Source organism: Scyliorhinus canicula, chromosome 7, assembly GCF_902713615.1.
Source record: "Scyliorhinus canicula chromosome 7, sScyCan1.1, whole genome shotgun sequence".
In the NCBI taxonomy this organism is placed as follows: Eukaryota; Metazoa; Chordata; class Chondrichthyes; order Carcharhiniformes; family Scyliorhinidae; genus Scyliorhinus; species Scyliorhinus canicula.
Window position 1 is genome coordinate 210,917,236 of NC_052152.1, and position 18,041 is coordinate 210,935,276.

The window sequence follows — 18,041 nt, forward strand, 5'->3', positions numbered from 1 at the left end:
AGAAAGTGAACTGGACGAGCCACATAAATCTGTGGCTACAAGAGCAGGTCAGAGACTGGGAATCCTACAGTGAATAACTCACCTTCGGACCCCCCCCCTCCCCCCAAAGGCCATGCCATCATCTCCAAGGCACAAGTCAGTAGTGTTGGAATACTCTCCACTTTCCTGGGCGAGTGCAGGTCCAACACTGCAGAGAGTCAACACCATCCAGGACAGGGCAGCCCACTTGATTGGTACCTCATCCACCATCTTAAACATTCACTCCCTCCATCAATGGCAGAAGTGTGTCATCTACAAGATGCACAGCAGCAACTCACTAAGGCTCCTTCAGGAGTCCTTTCCAAACAGACGACCTCTACCACCTAGAAGGACAAGTGTAACAAATGCATGGGAACATCACGACCTACAAGTTTCCCTCCAAGTCACACACTATCCTGATTGTAACTATATCACTATTCCTTCAGTGTCACGGTCAAATTCCTGGAAATCCTTCCCCAGCAGCACTGTGGGTGCATCTACACAGGTAAGGAGGCAGTGGCACTGGAGTAGTAATCCAGAGACCCAGGGTAATGCTCTGAGGATCCAGGTTCAAATCCCACCATGCAATTCAAGAAAGAAATCTGGAATTAAAAGCCTAATGATGACCGTGAAACACTTGTCGATTGTCATAAAAACCCATCTGGTTCATTCATGTCCTTTAGGGAAGGAAATCTGCCGTCCTTAACAGTGACTCCAGACCCACAGCAATGTGATTGACTCGTGTAACCCTTAGAGATGGGCAATAAATGCTGGCCAGCCACATCACATGAATTAATATTTTAAAAAGACATGCAGTGCAATGGCTCAAGAGGAGTGACCCACCACCAGCTTCTCAAGGGCAATTAGGGATGGGCAACAAATGCTTGCATTGTTAGTGATGCTCACAATCCAAGAATTAATTATGCAAAACATTTATGGCTTGTGTGTGCATCACAACTCAAACTGATTGCAGAACAAAGTTAAATAAAGCAAGCTCTTTCAGGGAGTCCCACTCTGCTTCATTCCACATTTGTTGAGGAGCAGTGGAATGTGGTGGTGGCACGGAAGACATAAGGGAGCGAGGAGAGAAAAACAGCAGAGAAGCATATTATGTATTGGCTTACTCAAAAAGAAACTTAAAGCATAGATTCTTGTATTGCATCTTTAAAGGAAGAATTTACAGGCCCCCAAACTGTAATGGAGTCAAGCTTGACACTCATTACTAGCTTACCTTGGTTGATTTCAGCTCGTGAAGGGCCTGCAGACTTCTTCTGTTGTGCATTTTTGGCAAGTAGTGTGTGTTTGTCATCATTTCCCGTGTCCAATTCAGATATGGTGACTGACAAAATTCGACAGAAATTAGCAAGTTGCTGCTGGTCAAAACTGGCTACCAGGTTTGCGAGGTTTGGGATGTCTTCCAATTGAATCATCTCCTTGAAAGGAATAGGATAGTGCAAGATGAACTTAAATTAACATATACAGTAGTCCCCCTTTATAACGCGGGTGTTGGGGTCCAAGACAGCCACCCGCGTTGCATCCGAGCCGCGGATATCCACGATGGGGGTTTTAAATTTATTTTAAAATTATGCATGCGCTTCCCATTGTGAGTCTACGGGGGGCGGGGGAGAGGTCAGACCCCCGTAGACTCACAATGGGAAGCACATGCATAGATTTTTAAATAAATTTAAAACCCCCATCGTGGATCTAATTAAAACAACCCACAGAAACTTACCAGGAACTTACAAGGTCTTGCTGTCTGCACCCCATCTGCCGCACGCGCTTGCACCCTGCGCTGCATGTCAGTTTCAAAGGCAAGGCTGGGATTCAGTTTTAGATGTCAGGGCTGTCAACTTGGTGGTTTGGGAACAAGTGGCAGGGGGGGTGTCGCATCTCTCCTCGGTCCCAAACCCCTGCAGTTCAGGCCTTTCTCCACACCGCCACCGCCACCCCCACCCCCTCCTCCCTCTCTCCCCCCCTCCCCCCCTCCCACCCTACCTCAACCACTATGGAGGTACCAGCTGTAGCTCTGCACTATCCACTTCCGGACGCTGTGTGAGCTGCTCCTCTCTCACTGAATCTCAGTGAGAGAGGAGCAGCCAGCAGTGTCAATTTCAGCGGCCGGCTCACTTTGATCCGGAGAGGGAAGCTGACAGTTGGGGTCCATAAGCCCCCCCCGCCGTATATCGCGAACCGCGGTATTGCGGAGCACGGTATAACGGGGGACTACTGTAGTCATGCCCACACCCAAAATGTGAGCGCACAATACAAAAATATAGATTGCCTGAAAGTAAAAGGCAGTGCGCTACGTTTTACATGTCCCATCGCATATTGGCATGAACAAAAAGGTCCTGATCATAACCTTCGACAGCAGTTTCCAAACTCCCAACCTCGACCACTTAGATCAGGGGTGGGCAAACTTTTGCGTGCAAGGGCCGCATTCAGAAATTCACAATTCACAAAGGGCCGCATAGTATATTAAGTAAAATAATTACTTCACCCGGTTATGATTCTGGGCGCCTCATATAGAACATAGAACAGTACAGCACAGAACAGGCCTTTCGGCCCTCGACGTTGTGCCAAGCAATGATCACCCTACTCAAGTCAACGTATCCACCCTATACCAGTAAGTAACCCAACAGCCCCCCCACCCATTAACCTTTAAAAAAAAATTAAAAAAAAAAATTTTTTTTTTTTTTTTAATGACTTGGTGGGCCGCAGAAATACCTTTGGCGGGCCGCATGCGGCCCGCGGGCCGTAGTTTGCCCACCCCTGACTTAGATGGACAAGGACAGGAGATGCATGAAAAAAAAACCTCCACTCTGACTTAGATATATATCGACGTTCCTTCACTGTCACTGGGTCAAAATCATGGAACTCCCTCCTTAACAGCAGTGGGTGTACCTACACCATGTGGACTGCAGCTGATCAAGAAGGCAGCTCACCACCACCTTCTTGAGGGCAATTAGGGATGGACAATAAATGCTGACCTAGCCAGCGGGGCCCATATCCCATAAAATCATTTTTTTAAAATCAGACACTTTGTAATGCAAACTGCTTTAGTGCAAATCGACTTTGATACTTGACAAAGTAAATAAAAGCAATTAAGGAAGTTGCAAGGCCATGAGGAAAGAGCAAAATATGTAATGAGCTTTTGACAGTTTGTGAAAATATGACTCGGACATGTGGGGTTGAATAGCCTCTTTCTGTACGTTGGTTTAATATACCAGCCTTTCAACTTTGAAACCTGGGTTTGAATATATGCCAGGCTGAATGAAAGTCTTTCTTTGCTTGCTGTCCACCAGAAATGTGTTTACACAGTCCCAATCAAATTACTGTGTATGGGAACAGCTCTCTACAACTAAACTGACCAGTTAGCTAATGTTCAACACTGCCAGAGGGAGAGGGGTTTGCTAAGAAACATTGTGAGTATAGAGAAGTTTTACTCTTCAGCTCACTGGCTTTGATATGGTAGAGCTTAAACCCGACAATGTGGGCCATTCATCATGCCTTTAGTGTAGAAAATATTCAAGGACTTTCAGAGGCAGGGAGCAAAGCGGGCACGAAAATTTATTAGGTGGATTACCAAAAGCTCAAAGAGGTGGGTTAAAAAAAAGAGGGGTTGAGGGAGTAAATTCCAGAGTGTGGGGCTTAGACAGCTGAAGATGAGAGTGAAGAGAGAAGGAATGTAAGAGGCAAGAGTCAGGGGAATAAAGTGAGGCTAAATTTATTGAGGAGTTTACAGACAGGAATTTGAAGTTTATATTTGAGGCTTTGGGGAGGATCAGGAAGCAATGGAAAATTGCCACCTCTGGACTCAGCGCCACCCTTGTTTTTAACACCGTGGACATGACATCTGCAAACCCCAGCCAAAATCCCCTAAGCTTCGGACATTCCCAGAACATGTGGACATGGTTCACTGGTCCTCCCGCACATTTTGCACACCTGTCTTCCACCCCAAAGAATCTGTTCAACCGGGCCACTGTCATGTGAACCCGATGAACGACCTTGAATTGTATCAGGCTGAGCCTGGCACATGTTGTGGATGGGTTGACTCTACTAAAAGCATCCGCCCATAGCCCATCCTCTATCTCTCCTCCCAGCTCCTCCTCCCACTTGCGCTTCAGCTCCTCGGTCTGCGTCTCCTCTGACCGCATAAGTTCCTTGTAAATGTCCGTGACGCTCCCTTCTCCTAACCACCCTCTGGAAACTACCCTGTCCTGAATCCCCCTTAGCTGTAGGAGCGGGAAGGTTGACACCCGTTTACGTAGGAAGTCCCCACCTGCAGCTACCTGAATTTGTTTCCCCTCGCCAACTCAAACTTCTCCTCCAGCACCTTCATACTCTGAAAGCTCCCATCTATAAACATATCCCCCATTCTCTCAATCCCTGCTCTCCGCCATATCCGGAACCCCCTATCCATACTTCCCGGGCAAACTGGTGATTATTACAGATTGGGGACCAGATTGATGCTCCCTTTGCTCCCACATGTCTCCTCCATTGCCCCCAGACTCTCAGGGCCGCCACTACCATGGGGCTGGTGGAGTACCATACCGGCGGGGACGGCAGAGGCGCAGTTACCAACGCCCCCAAACTGGTGCCCTTGCATGAAGCTGCCTCCATGCAGATCACTCCCCCACCCCCCCACTTCCTGATCATGGCTATATTCGCTACCCAATAATAGTTACTAAAATTTGGCCGTGCAAGCCCAACCGTATCCCCGACTCCGCTCAAGCATTAGCTTCCTTACCCGAGTGGTCTTGCCCGCCCAAACAAAGTCAGAGATCACTGTTGACCTGTTTTAAAAAGGACCGTGGAATAAAGATGGGGAGACACTGAAACACAAACAGGAATCTCAGGAGGACCGTCACCTTCGGCACCCTCCCAGCTAATGACAACAGGAGCACATCCCATCTCCGAAAATTGTCCTTCATTTGGTCTACTAGCAGGGCCAGATTTAATTTATGCAGCCGGTCCCATTCCCGCGCCACTTGAATGCCTAGGTACCTAAAGCTTCCCCCTACTAATCTGAAGGGCAGTTCACCCAATCGCCTCTCCTGTCCCCTCACCTGGACCGCAAACATCTCACTTTTTAAAGGTTATTATTATTAAAATTAGTGATGTGAACAGGACTTATTACATAACAAGAAATGGGCATCAAAGTTTCAGGCGAGTTGCTGTTATTGGAGGGTGGAGGAAGTCAGGCCAGCTGAGAGAGATTACAATACTAGGCTGGAGTGACAAAGCCACAATTGAAGATTTCAGCAGCATTTATATTTCGTATAGGGGTGAGGCAGGGACAGAAATGGACGATATGAAGGTGGCTGTCAGTGCCTTTCCAATGAAGAGGAAGTGGGGTCAAACTCAGCTTGGGGTTGAATAGGACGTCACAGGTAACCTTGCTCAGTTTGGGACAGAGGTAAGGAGAGAACTGGAGCTTGGCAACACCCAAAGGGGGAATCTTCTCCCAGACCCACATGGTTCGAAATTAAAGGAAGAGCAGACATTGCTCCTTTCACTGCTGAGCAGGATGTACTGACCTTTTTCACTCCCAGAATGTCTTCTATAAGTGTAGCAGTTTGCAAAAAGGTCTTCTTGTTTGTCATAAGTGTGAAGAGGAACAGCACAAAGTCATTCCGTTCCGAGAGGCGCTTCGTCACTCCATCCGTCTGAAAGTAAAAGAGGACATCACATCATCCACTGCCAACAAATCTTTCCCGATGCATAAACAATGTACACCCATCAGTCCAAATATCCACAACTGTTAAATCCCATGTCAAAAGTAATTTTCTGGAGCTGCCCAACTGATCGCATTTTCTCATTTCATCACCTTCCTCTTCATATTTCCTGTTTTTCAGCCTTCCCCAAACTCAGCTGCCCTCCTCCTCCCTCAAAATATTAAGCCTAGTTAACAGAAAATTTGCCACTAGCTCCTTGATAGTTTGGGAATTTGCACTGTAAAGGCTGTGGGTCACATGGTAACATTTATGCCTCTGAGACATAAGTTGCTGAGCGCAAGTACAAAAATCAACATCAACATTCCAGCGCAGAGCAGAGACAGTACTGCATTTAGGTGTCCTTTGGATGAGGTGTTGAATCAAGGTCCTATCAACTTGTACTGGAGTGTTGTTTGAGCTGCATGAGAGTGCTTAAGTTGGAGTTTGGTGACTGAAGGAGTTTGGTGAAGTGGGAAGACGGTGATCCTTTCATTTTCTACCTTTCCTCAGAAAGAAGTGATGGCCTTGGTAAGTAGGGCCTGGTGAGTTTTCTACTGCCAAATGGAATTCATTTAATGTGAGATAGTTCATTTTGGAAGAAAGAATGAGAAGGCGATTATTCAACTGGCGAGAGACTGCAGAAAGCTGCAGCACAAAGGCACTTGGGGGTCCTTGTTTAAGAAACCCAGAAAACTAGCATTCAGCTACAAAAGAGAGTAGGGAAGGAAAATGGAATGCTGGCTTTTAAGTCAAGGGGGCTGGAGTATAAAATTAAAGAAGTTTTTCTGCAACTGTACAAGGTACTAGTGAAGCAACATTTAGAATACGGTGTACAGTTTTAGTTCCCTTATGTAAGGAGAGGTGGCAGGGTGGTCCAGTGGTTAGCCCTGCTGCCTCACAGCGCTGATGACCCGGGTTCAATCCCGACCCCGGGTCACTGCCCGTGTGGAGTTTGTACATTCTCCCCGTGTCTGCGTGGGTTTCACCCCCACAACCCAAAGATGTGCAGGGTAGGTGGATTGGCCACGCTAAATTGCCCCTTAATTGGAAAAAAAGAATTTGGTGCTCTAAATTTATTTTTAAAAAATGCATGGAAAGATACATAATTGGAGGAGTTTAAAGGAGGTTTACTCGGACGATCCTGGGTATGGAGGGACTTCCATATGAGGAAAGATTGAGCAGGTTGGGTCTGTGCACTTTGGAGTTCAGAAGGAGGAGAGATGATACGATTGAAGCATAAAAGATTGTAATTATAATCTTTATTAGTGTCACAAGCAGGCTTACATTAACACTGCAATGAAGTTACTGTAAAAATCCCCTCGTCGCCACACTCCGGCGCCTGTTCGGTTCTGAAGGGGTGAGACAGGGTAAATGTTGGGAGGATGTTTCCACTCATGGGAGTGGAGGAGCAGACGGTTTAATCACAGAATAAAGGGGTGCCCATTGAAGACGGATATTATCCAACAATCAGCATCACTAAAGCATATTGTCCTGTATGTTGATGTATGGAAATCAGCTATGATGGTGCCTGTTAGTCGTAGCACTCAAAAGGCTATTCGATCATTATCCAAAGGAGCAAAGGATTGCCAGAATATAGGAAAGAGGGTCAGGAATTGAGACTATTTGGATTCCTCTTCAAAACCACTCGTGCAGATTTGATGGGACGAAAAATCTCTTTCTAGATGCACTACTCTATGATTCCAGCTTCCTGGTTTGTAGAGGACTTGGCTTTGTACAGTTCTCAAATCTGTTCTCAAATCTGACTACTCCAGATGAGATTTTTTTAACTGTTCTTTGTAATGTTATAGTTGCAGAAGGCAGGCCTACTCACACTTACACAGATACACGTGTTGTATAATATGCTTAGACAATCCTTTATCAAGTCTTCACTCACTGCAAGACAAAAAAAAGCCATTATATTCAGCAAACCTCGCTTCTATTTTAACGTATAACTTTTTAAATAAAGTATTTTCATTCAACAAATTTTCAACTATTTTACAATATAAAACCCCACAACCCCCCCCAAACCACACCCCCACAACAGTCAACGGTAACCATCTCCTGAAAGTGGAGATGTGGATGAACAAACCCCAACAACTGTACAATCCATCACTCATTAACCCTCAGAACAAACTTCACCTTTTCCAGCGTCAGAAGGTCCAGCACGTCCCCCCCGTCACACCTGCAACTCCAATTGGTCCGACACACTGAATATGGCTTCTAAGGGACCGGGCTCTACATCCACATGTAAACCCCCGGAAATGGTGCTGAACACCGCCCTCCAAAACCTTTCCAGCTTCGGGCAGGACCAAAACATATGAACATGATTTGCTGGGCCCCTCCCACACTGTAGCGGAGGTTTCTTCCCCCACCCCCATCAACTCCGCAAACATCTTTGCAAAGTACTCAGTCGGCTTCGGGCCCTCGACCACTTCAGGCAGGCCCACAATTCTCAGACTTTGCCTCCTCGACCTGCTCTCCAAGTCTTCCACCTTAGCTCAGACTCCTTATTGACCTCCGCCACACTCCACAGCTCCTTACCCATCGAGGTGGACTGGTCGCTGTGCTGCGACAGAGCCTCCTCCACCCCCTTCAACTTCAGTGGTTAGCACTGCTGCCTCAAAGCGTTGAGGACCCAGGTTCGATCCCAGCCCAGGTTACTGTCCATGTGGAGTTTGCACATTCTCCCTGTGTCTCCATGGGTCTCACCCCCACAACCCAAAGATGTGGTGGATTGAATGAATTACTTATTGTCACAAGTAGGCTTCAATGAAATTACTGTGAAAAGCCCCAAGTCGCCACATTCCGGCGGCTGTTCGGGAGGGCTGGTACGGGAATTGAATCGTGCTGCTGGCCTGCCTTGGTCTGCTTTCAAAGCCAGCGACTTAGCCCTGTGCTAAAATAGCCCCATTGGCCATGCTTAATTGGAAAAATAAAGAATTGGGTGCTGTAAATTTATATTTTTAAAAATACTGTCATAAATGGGAGACTCCCTGTTGTTAAACTGTGTCCCCTTGTTCCAGTCTCTCCCACAAGTGGAAACTTTCATTCAGTATCCACCCTTTTAAGTCCCCTCAGGATTCTATATGTTTCAAAATTGCCTCTCATTCTTCTGAACTTTGATACAGGCCATACCTTTCATCAGGGGTAACCCCCTGAATGAACCTTCTCTAAAACTTTCTAATACAATCATGTCCTTTCTTAAATAAGGAGACGGAAATTGTACACAACACTGTGGTCTCACCAATACAATAGCAATAAAGCATCCCTATTTTACATTCCATTTCCCTTGCAGTACAACAATATTTAATTTGCCTTCCTAATCACTTGCTGTACCCGTGTACAAACTTCATGTGATTCATGTACCAGGATTCTCCCCCCCCCCCGATCCCTCTGTGTTTCGGAATTCTGCTATCTCTCCCTATTTAAGTAACATGCTGATTTTTCATTCTTCCAGCCAAGGTAGACTCGTTTACTTCTTCTCACATTATACTCCATCCGCCAAAACTTTGACCACTCACTGAAACTACAATTCCCCTAAAAGTCTTTCTTTCCTACTGGATTATATCTTAGCTGAGTGTTATGAAATATCTCCTTAAATGCCTGTCACTGCATCTCTATCTAACCTCATTTTCTAGTTTACTCCAGTCAGCTCTGTCTTCATACCCTCATAATTGCCCTCATTTAATTTCAAAACACAAATCTTAGACACACTCTCCCCGCCCTCGAACTGAATGTGAAATTCTTTCATGTTATGATCACCGTTACCCAAGGCCATCTCTCTCTATTGTACTGATGTTACCCTTAATTAACAGAGCTATCAAACCACATTTTTGAAGCATTATTGTTTTCATAGATTTTTTTTTCATAGAATTTAGTGCAGAAGGAGGCCATTCGGCCCATCGAGTCTGCACCGGCTCCTGGAAAGAGCACCCTACCCAAGGTTAACACCTCCACCCTATCCCCATAACCCAGTAACCCCACCCAACACTAAGGGCAATTTTGGTCACTAAGGGCAATTTATCATGGCCAATCCACCTAACCTGCACATCTTTGGACTGTGGGAGGAAACCGGAGCACCCGGAGGAAACCCACGCACACACGGGGAGGATGTGCAGACTCCGCACAGACAGTGACCCAAGCCGGAATCGAACCTGGGACCCTGGAGCTGTGAAGCGATTGTGCTATCCACAATGCTACCGTGCTGCCCTATTTAAGTGTCTGATCTTTATGCATTATCCTAAAGCCAGCCCATAATTAAAGCCTTGCATGTTAGGATGATGGCCTCCAAGTAACCAGTCCCTTTTCTCAGCAGATTTTTCGAACTCCAGTTTTTAAACTTCACATACACCCTCCAGCCAAAGTTCTGCAGCAAGGCAACCTGACTTTTTGGACCATTTGAAAATATTCTAACACCCACCTGGGCCGATATTTTCATCTGTACCCACCTCAGAGTCATCTACAAACTTGGATGAAGGAATAGAGTTCTCCACCCAGGCCATTGATAAACATGGAGAAAGGCTGAAGCCCCAGTAAAGATCCCTGGGGTTCATTACTAGTCACATCCTGCTAACAAAAGTTTATTATTGCTGTATGTTTTCTAACGCTGAAGCAAATTTTATCTCATATCCTACGGTTACTTCCATTTTTACACAAAGTCATCCAGCCCAAGTTCCACGTTCAATGCATAAGCAGTTGACCATTTCCTTTGTGAACCTCATCAGAGTTCAAATGTTCAACCTAATTCAAACAAAAATACATTTTTGCGACATTCCTCCTTTTTTCAAACCTTCCTGAGCCCCACACACTCGGAGCTACATGGATACACAAGCAATACACCTCAATAGCTCACATCTGCCACCAGGATGTGGTGATCCCCCCGACACACACCACCACCAAGCACAAGAAATGTCTCAATATTCTACTCACTTTTCTGTTTCTTCTTCTGTGGTGCAAGTGTTGGCCTCATAAGGATTTCAACTAAAAGCTGTAAAAGTGAAAAAATCATGGAACATATCAAAATACAGGCAATTAAAAGCTTCTCACTGTTCAAGAGAAAAAAAGGACTTTTGATTAACAGCTCAAAGGCAGACTTGGTTATGTTGAGTCTTTGTGCAGAATCCTTTAGGTGTTGCAAGGTTAAAACTGCTTTACAAAGCCCAAATCAGAAGCTGCTGCATCCCATTTAGTTTCAATGCCTCCAACATTTGACACCCACACAGAAATCTGGAGCAACTACATCTGGTGTCTATTTAATGACCCGCGTGGAAAGTGTATGCACGCGAGGTCAGTGGGAACACAAGGATCTAAGAAATTTGAGCTGGGGGACATGAGGTGAGGGCATGGCTTAGCTCTGAAATCCTTCATTCTGGGGCAGTATATTCACAGTAACAGGCAAGGATCACATATGAAGAAGGGTCAAGCTGGACCTACTGAACCATAACCAGCCAATGCCTTCGAGGGTAGCAAGTGGGTGTATAAAATCTAGCTTTGAAGAGGCACTTTTGAGCTGTCTCGAATATCTGATTTAACAGCTTGCCTTCAGCATTATTTTCACCTTGCTATTAACAGCTTTCACTTCTACCATGTATAACCCTAGATGTCAAGGGATATACAGGATTGGATAAAGAAAAAAGGGAGGCTTTTGGCAGAATCAGGGGGCTCAAAACAATGGATTCCCTAGAGGAATTAGAATTAGAATTAGAACAGTACAGCACAGAACAGGCCCTTCAGCCCTCAATGTTGTGCCGAGCAATGATCACCCTACTCAAGCCCACGTATCCACCCTATACCAGTAACCCAACAACCCCCATTAACATTATTTTTTAGGACACTAAGGGCAATTTAGCCTGGCCAATCCACCTAACCCGCACATCTTTGGACTGTGGGAGGAAACCGGAGCACCCGGAGGAAACCCACGCACACACGGGGAGGACGTGCAGACTCCGCACAGACAGTGACCCAGCCGGGAATCGAACCTGGGACCCTGGAGCTGTGAAGCATTGATGCTAACCACCATGCTACCGTGCTGCCCTAGGAGTATAGAAAATGCAGGGGAGTACATAAAAAATAAATTATGAGAGCGAAGAGGGGGCATGAAAAAACACTGGCAGGCAAAATAAAGTAAAATCCCAAGGTGTCTTAAAAGTACATTAATAATAATCTTTATTGTCACAAAGCAGGCTTACATTAACACTGCAATTAAGTTACTGTGAAAAGGAGGGGGGGTCGTCTCTTTGTTTTGAGCTGAAGGGACGTGTATATTTGTTCTTTGCTAATGACGGGCGTTAATTTATTTCTTCTTTGTATACACGGGGGGGGGGGGGGGGTTTGTTCTTTCTGTTCTTAGTATTTTCTGTTATTGATATTTTGTGAAAATTTGAATAAAAATTTTTTTAATTTTTTTTTAAAGTTACTGTGAAAAGCATTCCGGCGCCTGTTCGGGCACACGGAGGGAGAATTCAGGATGTCCAATTCACCTAACAGCGCGTCTTTTGCAACTTGTGGGAGGAAACCAGAGGAAACACATGCAGACACCGGGAGAACGTGCAGACTCCACACAGAGTGACTCAAGTCGGGAATGGAACCTGGGACTCTGGCGCTATGAAGTCACAGTGCTATTCGCTGTGCTACCGTGCCACCCTAGAATCGCCCGAGTCTAGAATTAGGGGACACAGTCTCAGATTAAGGGGCAGGCCATTTAAGGCTTGGGGAGGAATTCCTTCACTCAGAGGGCAGTGAATCTTTGGAATCCTCTACCCCAGAAAGCTTTGGAAACTCAATCATTCAGTATGTTCAAGACAGAAATCAATAGAGTTTTGGAAACCAAGAGGCATGAAAAGGGTGAGGAATGTGGCGTTGAGGTAGATGATTGGCCAATATCTGTTTGAATGGCAGAGCAGGCTCAACGGGCCGAATGGCCTAGACCTGCTCCCATATTCCTGTGCAATTCTAATGAGTAAAGGTCATAAAATATAAGCTAATGCTGCAGTATTGCCTCCATTTCATGGTGCCTAATTCATGCAAAAGCAGGCATAGGGAAACCCAATAAAAATGTATTTTTATCTGTGTATGATTACAGATTTGAACTCATTACTGGTGACAGAACATAGTAGTTAATAACTTGGCCTATACTAGCACAATTGATGCACATAGGCTGCAGTGGTTCACGAAGGTGGCTCACCGTCACCTTCTCGAGGACAATCAGGGATGGGTAATAAATACTGGCTCACTTGTTGTCAGGCTTGCAATGTATTCAATTGAAAGATTTGAAGTTTAACATTTATAATTCAAATCACAATTTTAATTACATAGGAACAGGAGGCCACCTACTCAGTCAAGCCCACTCCACCATTAAAGGAGGTCACGGATGATCTGCAATATAGGGGCGGCATGGTGGCACAGTGGTTACCACTGCTACCCCTCAGTGCCAGGGGCCCGGGTTCGATTCCAGCCCATGTTCTCCCTGTGTCTATGTGGGTTTCCTCCGGGTGCTCCGGTTTCCTCCCACAATCCGAAGGTTAAGTGGGTTGGCCATGATAAATTGCCTCTATGTCCAAAAGGTTAGGTGGGGTTACTGGGTTTTGGGGATAGGGTGGAGGTGTAGGCTTAATTAGGGCGCTCTTTCCTAGGCCAGTGCAGACTCGATGAATGACCGCCTTCTGCACTGTAAATTCTATGATACCTGTTTTCCCCCATATCCCTCAATATCTTTAGATAACAAATATCTATTTTTATTTAGTATCAATTACCATTTGCAGAAGAGAGATTGAAAATTCTACCAACCTTTGCATGTAGAAGTATTTCTCATTTCACTTGTGAAAGGCCCGGCTCTATTTTCTGTATTTTACCCCCTCCCCTTAATCTTAGACTCCTTAACCAGTGTTTCCATTAAATCTTCAGAACTTCACTAACTGTAAGGGAATTTATGCAGAGCAGTGTCTAACACAGATTCAACTATCGGGCAGCACGGTAGCATAGCGGTTAGCACAATTGCTTCACAGCTCCAGGGTCCCAGGTTCGATTCCCAGCTTGGGTCACTGTCTGTGCGGAGTCTGCACGTTCTCCCAGTGTGTGCGTGGGTTTCCTCTGGGTGCTCCGTTTTCCTCCCACAGTCCAAAGATGTGCAGGCTAGGTGGATTGGCCATGCTAAATTGCCCTTAGTGTCCAAAATTGCCCTTAGTGTTGGGTGGGGTTACTGGGTTATGGGGCTAGGGTGGAGGTGTGGGCTTGGGTAGGGTGCTCTTTCAAAGAGCTGGTGCAGACTCGATGGGCCGAATGGCCTCCTTCTGCAATGTAAATTCTATTTTTAAAAAACTTACTGAGAAAGTCCTACACTTTAAAAAGTAAAAGTGGATCAGTACTATTGCATGGGCAGGTAGGGGCAGTAGCTAATCATGACTGATACCCCTCCACTCTGACCATTCAAGATTTGACTTTGTCAGAGAAATTCCTTTGGCTGTTCAGAATGCTCCAGATGTTAGCTGTCATTGTGTAGCAATGCAGCATCACAATTTTACAGTGTCACTATTGATACTCTTAGTCTGATCGGTCTCAGCTAAACCCTGCCCCTCCCCTCTTACACAAAGGATTTCAGAAAGTATTTGCGTCAACATAATCCCTAACGTATCTCCACAGTACTTCAATGCAACACTTACATCGACTCCGCCAAATAGATCGAAGACGTGAGTGTTGGGGAATTTGGACTCCTGCGCACCTTTCCCATCCTCTGTCACAAATGCCATTGCCTCCATGGAGAGAAGCGGAGCAATTTCCTACACATAAAGGGGATGAAAAAGGAATCATCAACATCGCAACAGACCAAATCTCAAGCAGCACAATCCTTTCACACAACATGGCTACAGTGGCCAAGTACTCTCTGCTCACTGGCTGGGATTACAAGATCAGACAATACCCAACCGGTTGATAGATTTAAATATTTTTTTCTTTTAGATGCAGATTCACCAGTTGTGTATTTTGTTAATGAAAATGCAAAGATGTCATTTGAAACATGAAGGTCTGACGATAAAACCCAAGGAACATGAGAAAAAGCAAAGTAACAGGAAAGATCCCATAAAAGTAAATGTAATGAAATGCTAAAATGAAATAACAGAAGGTGCTTGAAGAGTTAACTGCAGACAAAGGTTCTTTAGAAGGCAGACAGCCATTATCACACAGGCCTTGAGATAAGGAAGCAGTTCATGCTGTAACTTACTATCTTTAGTTCAAGAAATTCTTATTAAAAATTAAGTTTTAAGTTACATAAAGAGAATGAGTTTTATATTCTTTAATAGAAGTTAATTAGTTTAGCAAGCAATTGATTGGAATTGTCAGAATCATAATTTTGAATAACTTGAAACATTTAACAATACAAGAAAATACAATGCTTTAAAAAGATAAGGGAATGAAAGGCTGGAATGCCCCAGAATAATTAACAGGAAACCTCCCTGCCAGTAAGCTGGCAAACCAAGGTCAGGTTAACATGAAGGCCCTCATGATATTATGAGTACTTGATGTGGCATCACATGGACAGAAAGGGTATTGCGATCAGGAGCAGAAGAAATTACTTTAGAATAATGTCATGTGATCAGCAAAGCTGTTTTAAGGGTGATATATATCCTAGATCGCCCCCAGCCACGCACTCAGTCAGCCAGCAGGGTGATCTCGGTCATGGGAAGGACTGAACACAAAAACCGAGCAGAACAGCAAATCCACCAGGAGAAAACCAAAAGATAAAGAAGAGAGATGTCAAGGAGGCCCAGGAAGGTCTGATCAACTGACCAGGAGAATCCAGAAGCAAGATCTTTTTACTTTTCTGTAAAGACAGTGATTTTATCTTTTAAAAGAAAAAATAAAACAACTTAAAAGTTTTAACCTGAAACAGTGGTTATTACAAAAGTCTACTCTACTTACTTAGCAACCCAGGATCGATGCTACTAAGTGGTAAGTATTAAACTCTTCTATGAAGATATGGGTTATGCCGGGGGATAACTTGAAACACTAGTTTGCCCCGAATAGCACCCACAAAAGTCTGCATAGGAGTCAGGGAGTGAGAATCCCTCTCCACCATTTAGAATCTCTTGACCCTTGTTTGGTAAAGGGGAAACCTAAGAATTTTAAGAATAGTGGTGAGGTTTAAATACAATTTCCATCATTTTCATTTCATTTTCTGTTTATTTCGGACTTTGAGAAATCTTTGTTTTCTCCATTACAACGGCGATCCATAATTGTACGGTTAGTGAACAGGGGCTGGTTTAGCACAGTGGGCTAAACAGCTGGCTTGCAATACAGAACAATGCCAGCAGCACGGGTTCAATTCCCGTACCAGCCTCCCAAACAGGCACCGGAATGTGGCGACTAGGGACTTTTCACAGTAACATCATTGAAGCCTACCTGTGACAATAAGTGATTATTAATAACATAAGGTGCAAAGTATAAGCGGAGGTGACACAGCACAAGCTCGGCAAGAGTCACTCCAACAGGAAAGACTCCCAGGAGATGGACTGGGATAACGGGTCCATCTTCTTACTTAGCAATCCTCCCCTTAAAAACAGTGACTCTGCAGCCAAGAAAGAATATGAAGCAGAGTTGGTAACAGTCACCAGAGATAACTGGTGCTCAGAACATCAGCCAGGATAATCGAACAAAACTGCTCACCTTCAAACACCGATTAATGGCTGCACTGAGTGACACAGCAACTTGAATACTAAAGGAAAATTAGCCATTTGATTCTGTAATGAGCACAATCAGTAATATTCACAGAATCTTTAGTACAGAGGTTTATCTAGCCCGAGTCTGCACTGGCTCTCTGAAAGAGCATTTCACCGAGATTCATCCCTCTGCCTTATCCCTGTAACCTTTTCAGATAGCAATCCATTTCTTCTCATGTGGCTAGAAAGATGACCAGAGGCTTCCTTAAATTCCCAGGGCACTTAGACTGGCTTCGGGGCACCTTAACTCAAGTTAGGTGGGTTGGCCATGATAAATAGCCCTTGGGTCTAAAGGAATCACGGGGATAGGGCGGAGGCGCTGGGTTCCTGGCACTGTGAAGCAACAGTGCTAACCACTATGCTACCGTGCCACCCCTAGACAAGAAGGTAGACAAGTTGCAAAAAAACATTTTGGATTGGGAGAGCGCGGATTTTAGTAAAATAAGGCAGGATGTGATTGCACTGGAGCGGGTGCAGAGGCGATTCACCAGGATGTTGCCGGGGATAGAACATTTAAGTTATGAAGAGTTGGATAGGCTTGGGTTGTTTTCATTGGAGCAGAAAAGAACGAGGGGTGACCTGATCGAGGCGTACAAGATTATGAGGGACAAGGACAGGGTGGATAGGGAGCAGCTGTTCCTCTTAGATGAACGGTCAGTTACGAGGGGACACAAGTTGAAGGTGGTTTAGGGCGGTTGAGAGGAAAAACCTATATACCCAGAGGGTAGTGGTGGTCTGGAATGCATTGCCTCTCTCACCTCCCACTGCTTCGCAGGAACTACATCTCTCACCTTCCGCTGCTTCGCGGGAACTCTCTCTCTTCTCCCGCTGCTTCGCGGGAACTCTCTCTCACCTCCCGCTGCTTTGTGCGAACTCTCTCTCTCTCTCACCTCCGGCTGCTTCGCGGGAACTCTCTCTCTCTCACCTCCCACTGCTTCGCGGGAACACACTCTCCCTCACCTCCCGCTGCTTTGTGTGAACTCTCTCTCTCTCTCTCTCTCTCTCTCTCTCTCTCTCTCTCACCTCCGGCTGCTTCACGGAAACTCTCTCTCTCTCACCTCCCGCTGCTTTGTGCGAACTCTCTCTCTCTCTCACCTCCCGCTGCTTTGCAGGAACTCTTTCTCTCTCACCTCCCGCTGCTTTGTGCGAACTCTCTCTCTCTCTCACCTCCCGCTGCTTTGCAGGAACTCTTTCTCTCTCACCTCCCGCTGCTTTGTGCGAAAACACTCTCTCCTCACCTCCGGCTGCTTCACGGGAACTCTCTTTCTCACACCTCTCTTTGCTTCACGGGAACTCTCTTTCTCTCACCTCCCACTGCTTCGCGGGAACACTCTCTCTCTCTCTCACCTCCAGCTGCTTTGTGCGAACTCTCTCTCTCTCACCTCCGGCTGCTTCGCGGAAACTCTCTCTCTCTCACCTCCCGCTACTTTGCAGGAATTCTTTCTCGCTCACCTCCCGCTGCTATGCGGGAACGCTCTCTCTCTCTCACCTCCGGCTGCTTCACGGAAACTCTCTCTCTCTCTCTCACCTCCCGCTGCTTTGCGGGACGCTCTCTCTCTCACCTCCCGCTGCTTTGTGTGAACTCTCTCTCACACCTCCC

General features: G+C 45.7%; 1 protein-coding gene across 3 annotated transcripts in view; it reads right to left on the bottom strand.

The window, feature by feature from the left end:
* Positions 1-18,041, bottom strand: part of LOC119969774 (short transient receptor potential channel 4-associated protein-like) — a 119,834-nt gene that overhangs the window by 48,346 nt on the left and 53,447 nt on the right. For 2 of the 3 annotated variants that reach the window (XM_038803848.1, XM_038803851.1), the window contains exons 3-7: positions 14,390-14,506; positions 10,662-10,719; positions 7,564-7,625; positions 5,556-5,684; positions 1,250-1,451 (exon numbers count right to left, since the gene is read on the bottom strand). In XM_038803848.1, coding sequence (XP_038659776.1) covers positions 1,250-1,451; positions 5,556-5,684; positions 7,564-7,625; positions 10,662-10,719; positions 14,390-14,506 — 568 coding nt within the window. The remainder of the gene's footprint in view (positions 1-1,249; positions 1,452-5,555; positions 5,685-7,563; positions 7,626-10,661; positions 10,720-14,389; positions 14,507-18,041) is intronic. The other variant, XM_038803850.1, reaches the window with a different exon arrangement.